We start from the raw sequence: 10,569 nt of genomic DNA, 5'->3' as shown, positions 1-10,569 counted from the left end.
AGCAGGTTTTGAAAAAAGCCATTTTTTTTCCAACGCTGGTCGGCCGACCAGCGTTGGAAAAATACCATTTTTCTTGAGAATGATAGCACACCAGGAGCCACGATTTTACAGGATGCTAAAATTTAGACTGTCATTCCCTAACAATCCAGTAAGGTATTTCATGATAATTTGATCATTTCGTTTTGTGATGTTTGCAAATGTTGTATCTTCCCTTTAAATCATTAAAAAAAAATTATCCAAAACTCAAACCAAAATAAACAACAGAAAACGGATTTATTAACTTTTTTTGTTCAGCATTATCATGAAGATATAGGAAACAGATTTCGTCAATCATGAAAGTCCACGCAGTCGACACCATTTCCGCGGAGTGACCAAGTGAAAATTGAATGAGAATTAGTCATTTGAAAGTATAATCATCAATGCTTGTCAATAATTGCATGCCATAGTCTTGCGGCTTCCCATATTAGTTTGTAAGCTCAATAATGAAGCTAGTCTAACAAGACATCGAGAGAACACGTGTATATATGCATTAGTTTGATCTTAGAGTGCTGTCCAGCGAGTCCCTAGTGTGTAATTTGACACCCAGAGAGCGTTGTCTGATGGCAAATATTGTGTCCGAACTCCGACGAAGATTGATCGTGCAGGATGAGTTGTCCATTTTGGTCGTGGGTAAATCTTCGGCAGTCCTTGAGCTTGTCGCGCTGCGGTTGTTATTTTTGGCCGAGCGCTATATACGCAGTTGAGTCACGGTCAATTGTAATATCGCGCCTATATTCTGCGGGCCTTATTCCTTTCATCGCCATACTTTGCTTCGGTTACAGGCTGACTCATGCAAGAACCCGGTTGCCACGGTGACCAATGCAGAGAGGGATGAAAAGGGTAACAAAAAAATCCTGGAGGATAGGAATTGACACTTGCGATTGTTTGAAATTGTAGATTCCCGGTGGCGAATTCGAAGTGTCCGGATCTGCAGTACTTAAAGGGAAAAAATGGCAAGAAATTAGGTTAAGCTATAGTCGCCCGATGCGATTGTGCACAACTTGGCCCAAAGTGGCAAATTCGTATTGAATAACTGGTAATCCCTCACCAAGGTTGTCTCCGAACGATAGATTTGTACAAGATGGTAGTCCTCTCGGTCGGAAAATGTGGCTGTAAGTACCATTAAATTTACAGAATGTCCGAGGGAGAAAAGGCACTTGTTTTAATATCCAGCAGCTGGACAATGTTGCTGCGTATGGATTACGTTAAAGGGAATATACAACATTTGCAAACATCGAAAAATAAAACTACCAAGTTTTTACGAAATACCTTACTAGGATGTTGGTAAATGACAGTCTAAAGCATCCTGTAAAATTATGGCACCTGATGTGAAGTCATTGTCAAGAAAATTGTATTTTTGTATGCATTTCCAACGGTGGTCGGCCGACCACCGTGGGAAAAACCTAACTATTTTTCAACTACTGCTCCAAATTTACCTTTTTTTTTTAGTCCAAATGTTGTTTGCTATTGGTTACATGTTCATGAACGGGTGCAGGCCAGCTAGACTGGTTCCCTTACCTTACAATTTTCTGGCATCTGTGAATTGATCCATTTTATCTTTAGTGGAGTCAGGGAACCAGACTACTTGAACAGTTTGTTTTTCCAGCATTTTCGAACACAAAATTTCAAACACGTCAGTGTAACAATCTTTGATCTATTATACTAACCCCTCAAATAGTTCATTTCTGAAAATTACAGCAAAAGCCAATGATGTACATTCCCTTTAATTGTTTTGTGCAAAATGTACCGTGCACTGCGCCACTCTGTATTTCTATTTTTCATCAACATTGTTAATTTTTCAGACCCATTTTAATGGCTGGCTGGTAATCATTTTGTTTTAATTTTTATTGTTAAAATATGATCCAAAGGCCGGTTATCCCATTCTGAATAATTTCCAAAGAAGCCCGCTGCGCGAAATAAAAAAAACAACAGTGACATTAAAACATTTAAATGACAGAAAGAAAATTTGAAAGAAAAAAACACCTCCATGGAATAAAATTGCTTAAAGGGTATGTACAGCATTTGCTTTTGCTGCAATTTCCACAAATAAATTGGAGGATTAGCATGTTTTAGCAAATATTGTTAAAATGACTTGTTTCACGTTTTGGGCTTGTAGATGCTGGAAAAACCAACGAAACCAATCATGTTCTTGTAGTCTGGTTCCCTGACCCCACTTAAGATGAAAACGGAGTTATTTATAGACTTTAGGGAATTGTAAGATCATAGAATCAGTCTAGCAGGCTTGTACCCCTGCACAGGTGTGTAATTAATTGCAAAGAAAACGCGGAATATGAAAATTCTGAGCAGATTTTAAAAAAAAAAGCCAGTTTTCTCCAACGCTGGTCGGCCGACCAGCGTTGAAAAAAATCCATTTTTTTCTTGAAAATGACAGCACACCAGGAGCCACGATTTTACAGGATGCTTTAGAATATTCCCAACCAATCCAGTAAGGTATTTTGTAATTTTGATCATTCCGTTTTGTGATGTTTGCAAATGTTGTATCTTCCCTTTAACGTATACATCCTTATTGGCAAGGGTAGCAAATAATATATTTTGCAGTAAAAATAGGCAAAACCCATTTGTGACTTGACTGCTACAACTCAGTGCAAACAAGTTGCAAGCTTTGTCGCGATCCCCTGAGAATTCAGCCACTTATCGCTGATCTGTTTGTACCTCTTCTGCACATCATCCGGTTACGAAAATATGATTCCCTCTTCCATACAAAACTCAGAGCAAAGAGAGAAAATCTTCCAGCACACACCTGATACGAGAGTATAAGGACCTCATCACTTAGACTGTAATGTACCCATAGGCGACGATTAACGCTTCAACGAATCTGCTCCACTGCTCTTTTCGCAAATAGATTATATTTTCCCCCTGTGAACAATGGTTTCAAAATCAAGAAGTGAATTGAAAAAGAGACGTCCTCACTCTCAATGTGTTTTTTTTTCTCACCATTTGCGAAGTAGCTGTCTCTCACGGGAAGCGTTATTGTCAGCTAACTCGACAGGTGATTGGACCGGTTGAGAGCTCTCATCGACTCTGCGGGGAATTGTCGAGTATTTCATTTTCATATTTTTTTTTTGTCCGAGGGTTGTTTACACAAGTCGATCGTTTTCCCGACTGGCTCGGAGCAGACATGATCAGACACGCACTTCGCTCATCCCGAGGTGCGATCTATGTAACGGGTTGTTTTTTTTAATGTGAAGGATAACCAGAACATAATTCATGTCTGTATTCAATAATTTAAGAAAATTCAGTCACATTTGCCACCATAAATTATTTTCCTTTGAATATGAAGATGCATGGTATCTAATATGCGCTCGGGCGGGCGTGCTTTCGAGCGTTGGAAATCAATTAAGCAAGACCACAAAACCTGCAAGGTAGATTTTGGTGCAATTTACGAAATTGACCGTTCGGTTCCGCACAACGTACGTTGCATCGTCTCGCCTTTTCTATCATGCATATGTTTCCCCCTATTTCAGGTAATGACACGATCGATAGTGATAGCCATTAGCATAATGCATTATTAAAGGGGCATTTACAGCCTGAAATCCCCGAAAATGTTAAGATGGATTTTTGATACTTATCCTATTTAAAAGGTCTGGTTGACAGGAAACTAAAAATGTCTAACATACCGTTCCCGAGAATAGACGACAAAAGCCGGTTGTTTATAATTCATCGGACGCAGCGGACATTTTGTGGCATACGCGTACCTATTTCAAGCCGTGTCCATTCAATGTACGCTACACGTTGTGTTTGTGCGTCACAAAATACACACAGCACCAATGCACAAAATGTTGTTTTTCGCACGTCCGCAGAATGCGATATGCTTCATTTTGTGCGGCAGGATTAGCACTCAACAGCTCGATTTTTGAGAGTCAAAATTAATGTGATCCCCGAAATCCGCTCTCACGTGGTTCTCGCAAGAATAACACAAAAACGACCAGTTTTTGAAAGGATGGTTGTGTGGACGTTTATATCCTACTTTTATATGTATTCTTCCTAATTAACATTATTTCGTTTCAAATTGGCCGCATTCGGATGTAATATCCCTTTAACGTTAGCGGGAATTTGAGGCGGACCGAGACGGTACGTACACCAGACTGCTTATGTATATGCATTCCTTATGCTTGAAAAATTCCCCCTTATAAACATAACCACCTGCACGCCAGTCGTGATAAAAAAAAAGAAGTAAAGAAGTAGTGTAGTGGGTAATACTCTGCAATTATAAAAACGAATGCCCTTTGACCTTTGAGCAAAGCCGCCGCGTGCAAATTAATGCTCGGCTACGGCCAGCAGTTGTGTGGATTCAGCCGCTTCAACAGGCGCATGTGTATTGCTGACCCGGCGTAGCCATATCCATTATGTAATTTGGACGCAGCCTGAGAGACCGAGGAACACGTTCATTGACACGCTAAAATCGCTCTAATACAGCGTGACCTCAAACAAATTGTGCAAGCAGATATCGTTAAATTTCTCCAAATGTACCTGACATGAGTATTTCATTTTGATGGAGCACATTAATTATACTCTTGTGTATAATCAGTGGAAATGACATGAAAACCCATTCATGCAAACCAGAGCTGTAACAGATTATAAAAGAATATGTGTTTTTCAACCATTCCATTGGGAATTACACATTGCATGGGAAATTGCTCAACCGGCACTCTGCAATGGGTCTTTTCATTAGTCTGTAAATCACACTGGATCGGGTGAAAGAGACATTACCATGTTTAACTTAGTCTGTTAGCATATATGTATCTCTGGTTTGCATGAATGGATTTTAATAAAATTTTGCTGTGATTATACACAAGAAAACAAACGATATACTCTTAGGCCTAACTAAGATTTTTTTGTTAACAAAATAACTGTAGAGATAGGTTTTAGCAGGGTTCAATGTCGTTGGGTGCTATCGTCTTGAACGCCCTGTGCGTTAGCAAGGGAATTTCACGGTAAGCAGAAATTAACCCCCAGTGGCATTCGTTACAACCCTCCCGGGGAAGTCTCCCGCTGTTACCCCTCAAATCCGATTTAGCTTGTTGTATAACGACATCAACTGCACGGGAAAAAAACGTACAGAGGCCAGATCGATCGAAATTCCAAATTGAGGGTTTCTAGTGTTACGATAGCGCGGAGTGACAGAAGACGAAGACTAATTGCAACGCGCAGGTCAAGGGAGGAATCGTCTATGGGTGGAAGTAGACCAGACGATCGAGTATGTAGTACCACGGGAAATTAAAAGGAATCGTAAACATCGAAATGTCATCCGATGCGGGCGCAACATTAGTTATTAATAATTTCTGTCAGCGCTCAGTGTGTAGAGTTTGGCAAATAGAGGTGCAGTAATTTTATGTGGTTGTGAGAGAGTGCAAAGTCTGATGGCCTACTCCGTGCCCACACAATATTGCAGTAATTCAAATAAGGAATGAGTGATATAGGCCATTATCATGTTTTCCTTCTTCAAATCAATGTAACCAAAGCGAGGCTGGAAGGAAAAAATAGTCTGGTTCCTCTTTGCACAAAAAATGTCATTCAGTATTGTTATTGGATACAGGGAACGTGACTGATATGGTGGCAGCATGATAAAGATATCTCATAAAGGGTAAGGCGATCATTATAACCTTATACATTATGTAGGGACAATGCCTAAGCATTTAGTACATGTTCTAAATAATGGAGTACCATCAATGTAAATGGATGGCAGGCCATCAAGAGAAGAAATTATGGCTTTATGAAAAACAAACATGATGGTTTTGCTGGCATTATCAGACAATTTGTTGGCTTTAAACCAGGAACACACCTTGATTAGTCTGCAATGAGGATAAGAATCAAGGATTGAAAGTTAGAAGTAGAAGTGTCTCCTGCGAACAACAGAAAAGAAAGCAAATTAAGAAGAAGAATTATTCAGATCATACAGCAAAGAGAGAAGAACGCCAAGTATGGATCCTTGAGGTAGGGTATGCGTCACGGTCACTTCAGCATAGAAATTGCCTTGTGGAGACCTTTACAATCTTTCGTTCCCTATTGTACGCACGTCTCCATAAGGAAGGCCTATCCGAACGTGTGGTTTATTATGCAAATGCTGCAGCCGGATGCTGTGTCTCAGAGTCTTGATGTAATTTGTGAGCCAGGCCAGCTGTGGTAATTTGTGACCACACTGCCACCATGAGTTCTGTGTATAGCCTTAAAACAAATTAGGTCTCGCGAGATCATGGTCCGCGCCCTTTATGACGCTATAAAGTTAGCCACCGCTAGAGGGCGCTGTTGGTAACGCAGTTCCGCCCATAGTTCTTTTTGTCTATGGTTCCGCCGCTAATTAAGTCTTGACAAAGGCTTTTTAGAGGACGGCTTTTGACTTAGCTTATCTGCCACAATTGTCACTGCATATTCTTGTAACGTTAGGCTAAATAGACATTCCGGAACGGTGAGGAAAGACATGCTGTCTATTTCAATAAGTTTTGCTATTCACATTGGAAACTACGTCTTGTACCTGTTTTTTTTTCAACATTATGTGAAGGTCTTCCACCTTTTTGCCTCGTAATAATGTCACGGTTGATATGCGTTACACTACGTTTTACCCTTTACGCATTCGTATGCTCGAAAGCCCCCGGGCCGTGCACTGGACTCTGGATTAGGCCAGTCAGATTGCATTGAAACCTCGGTAGACTGTTTGAGGCGAGGCAATAATGGTGTAGATCTAGATGCCTCCATACGTGCCCCGCATGATTCCCAGAAAAGCGCGTGGGAGATATCAAATCTTTGCCACCTGCATGCAACGCGCGGCCAGCTGGCCGTGCGCAAGCCATCAAGCGGAAAGCGTAACAAAGTTACACTCGAAGTGGTGCGAAATGCAAGATTGTTGCTTTCTCGCCAAAAGCTGACCATTCCGAAGTTTCCTATCTTATTCAGGGGTGGGGATAAGTTGCAAAAGATCGGGCATACGCGTAGTTCTTTGAAACTTTTGAAGTGCATTCTTATGAATGAAAGGTTTGCGGAAACACCATGTGGGAATAATTTCTCAGACAAAGTGAATGGTTCCGAAAAGAACCAGAGGTATTAAACTCGACGTTCCGGTCAGTATATGCTCTGACCGTCTTCAGGAGAGTGCTACATCTTGCATTCTCCTGAAGACGGTCGGAGCATACTGACCGGAATGTCGAGTTTATACCTCTGGTTCTTTTCAGAACCATTCTCTTAGTTGAGAAATTATTCGCACATGGTGTTTCCGCAAACCTTTCATTGATTAGTATCTCCACCGTGCAAAGCCTGAAATCTTACTTAAGTGCATTCTTATCATGCCAATTAATCCTTAACTTTGTTATTTTAAAAATCAAATGAAATCTACGAGGTCAAAAAAGGCGAAGACTCGAGAATTCATGTGCCTCCATTGTTGGTGTAAGTAAGGGAAGGGCATGTACCTATAAGTTTGGTGACCAAACTGTAGAGTGATATTCTTGATGACAATTAAAAAATTGGTGTCTTAAAATGATATGAACATGCATGATAACCGAAAAATATACCATTAGAAACACATTCCCATAGACTTGTGCACAAATAATTAATCCGACTTTCCTGACCCCTAGGACCCCCAATTTCTCTTATCCTACCGGGCCCCACGAATTCGGTAATTTTACTAATGGACCATGAGTAATTGATCTAGCCTATTTGTGACCATAAAATTTTGCCTCTTAATAGGAGCTGGGTCATTAGGGAGACATTGAAACGTATCCATAATTCCACATGTCTTCCAAAGCTAAACCTCCTATGCTAAAGAGTCTCCCAAATGGTAATTTACGGTAATAAGTATTACCAAAAGCAGACTTGATCGTTATTATTATGTTCTTCAATTAGGTTTTGCCCTTCACCGACGTATAAACACTGTGTACTCAGTGTGTTATTACCTCCTGAGTATACAGTGAAGGGCAAAACCTAATATGATTTACATCACCCCGACAAAATTCCATCTTATGAATAATTCTTATGTTGTGAAAAAATATTGAACTGACCGTTTTCCCGGGTTTCGTTTCAGGTGAAACACTCTTCGTCTACGGTGGACATCAACTATTGACATGGCGCCCTCTGGACGTATATTTCTCTTCATCGTGCTCGTACTGGTGATACACCTGACCGAACCAAGTGAGTGGCCAATCATGACGTAACGTACCATGACGTCACAAATGACGTCACGCCACTGAGACATTGGACTAACCAGTGAAAGCAAAACTTTGCACTCGTACCTTCAACCGTCTACCGACAAAAGTCTTGCGCGACGATTGATCACTGAAACCAGTTTGACCTGTGGTCAAATGCTTGCTTGGTACTCCATCTTTCATGGAACCAACGAAATAATGTAGTTTAAGGGTCCAGACCAGTGATAAGCCTGCCATAGACCTTAGTGGTAATTACGCGCACTTCCAAAAAATTTAAACTATTCACAACTCTCTGAGGTGTTCAGGGCATGCATCAAATTAAAGCTTATTTCATTATTTGTCATTTCTGTTCAATTTTCTGGGAGTAAACTAATGACTTTTGGAAGAAAATTCTATCCAAAGATGATCACCCCTAAAAGCAGTCCTGAAGCCCATTGCCATTTTGAAAATGGACGCGTACGCTCCATTGCAAAATAGTGCCATGTAAAGGTGCCTAATTTCATCAAAATTTCAAATAAATACGAGCTCGCAGTCCTCTGCACGGCTTCAAACTTCTTCTTTTTTTTTTACAAATCCTCAGGTTTACGGCCCTCAAAATGCTCTTAAACTGGAGAATTTGAGGGCATGCAAATCGTGATTAGGCCGGCGTAGGCAATTTCGGACCGATTTACCGACCTGCACCCTTTAACACCGTCTTCAGGGCCCAATTTCATAGCGCTGGGCCCGCTGCTTAACAGCCGACTTTGTGCTTACCAAGCCTCCATCTATTTCATAGGGACCGTTAAGCAGTATAAGCACAGCAAAAGCAGGCTTAACCTCAGAAGAAAACATTGCTTAAATCAGTGACGTAACAATAGAAATCTCCATGCGCGCGCAACTGTAAGCACAATCACGGCATGAAACAGTGCTTAAGCAGCAGCATGATTTTCTGCTATAGTAAGCACAACTTTTCTGCTTACTGTTAAGCAGTGCTATGAAATTGGGCCCTGAAATAAGATCATGGCTTTGCATGGTGGAGATGTCAAACCTACCATTCACTGCCCTTGTAATGATTTCTTGTCCCTGTAATAACAGAGGATGGTTACAGTGCATTTGCCCGATCAAGAAGTCGGCGGTCATCAACGAGACGGACGACATACTACCGTTCCCACACCACCTATAGCTATACTGGCTACGGCAGTTCTGGCGGATACGGCACAGGTATGGGCATAGAAGTTTTTACTTGAAATCGCTGTGTCCCAATGTCTGCATGAGACCCGTTTCCGCAATGGCAATTGACGAATTTTTGCCGAAGTATGGACGGGTTTGTCCAATTCTTTTATATGCAATCAGCTGCCAACATGAGACTTGAAATTTGCAATAAACTTGTTACAATGTTAAAAAATATACATCTGTATTCTTCTTCTCGTGATAATCTCGGGTTGCATTATTGTTCACCAACTTTCTTAATGTCGTATTGAAGATTTAACGGAGTTTAATTCGAGTCAATGGGGATAAACATTGGAAAAGGAACACCTTTATTGGGTGTCACTTGACTTATCGATGTGACTGATTTCTGATAGTGAAAACTGTAATACAACTGCGCGTGAGACGTTAGGGTCATCATTTCGTTCTGATTGTGAGGGTCCCTTGAATATTTGTTTGCAAGTTCGCTACGTGATAGACCGACATTTGTTTTAGTGGGCAACTACTTCACAACAATTACATTCTCACACCAGTTCCTTCTTTCTCTCTTTCTCTCTCTCTCCACCCAAGGCCTGACCTGGTGGCAGATTTGCCTCATCATAGGTGGCATCCTCTTTGGCTTTCTCGTCTTGTACTGCAGCATCCGAGCCTGCAGGCGGCTGGAACCAGAGTCGGACACGCCGGGCATCCACACCACACGGGACCAGATCCAGCTGCGAGACCACCAGATCATCCAGCACTCCCCAACTACCAACTACCAACCAATTCCCTGCTCGGACGGCCGCGAAATCCCGCCCCCACCGGTCATCATGCACAATCAGCCCGCCCCGGCCCCGTACGGAGTACAGCCGCAGCTGCAGCAGCTGCCGGGGCCGATGGCAACAGCGCCCCCACCGTGCTACGACGACGCGCTGGATATCGCCGAGGAGCCGATCGCTGAGGGCGCTGTCGATCGGTGGGAAGACCAGCCCGAGGTCAACAGAAAAGACTTTGGAGTGATCTAATCATTCTGGACACGCTTCAGACTGTAGAATAGTACTAGATTCACCATCAGTGTTTATCAGTACTCAAAGGAATTGAACAAGTTATATCCTATGGGCCTTGTGCACGGGTTTGCCATTTTTGTCGACTTCCCTGAATGTATTTCATAAATTTTTAACTGTTGAATAAGAAGGCGCCAGACTATTTATGC

The 10,569-nt window shown here is 41.7% G+C and overlaps 1 protein-coding gene across 1 annotated transcript; it reads left to right on the top strand.

Moving 5' to 3' along the window:
• Nucleotides 1–8,074: 8,074 nt before the first annotated feature.
• Nucleotides 8,075–10,569, top strand: LOC119727231. Its single transcript, XM_038199097.1, has 3 exons — nucleotides 8,075–8,178; nucleotides 9,267–9,392; nucleotides 9,948–10,569. The coding sequence occupies exons 1-3, from the start codon at nucleotides 8,112–8,114 to the stop codon at nucleotides 10,379–10,381; spliced, it is 627 nt and encodes a 208-aa protein (XP_038055025.1). The 5' UTR covers nucleotides 8,075–8,111; the 3' UTR covers nucleotides 10,382–10,569.

Source organism: Patiria miniata, unplaced genomic scaffold (genome assembly GCF_015706575.1).
Source record: "Patiria miniata isolate m_02_andy unplaced genomic scaffold, ASM1570657v1 HiC_scaffold_20, whole genome shotgun sequence".
In the NCBI taxonomy this organism is placed as follows: Eukaryota; Metazoa; Echinodermata; class Asteroidea; order Valvatida; family Asterinidae; genus Patiria; species Patiria miniata.
Note: the sequence above shows the minus strand (reverse complement) of the source record. Positions and strands in the feature narration are given on the sequence as shown.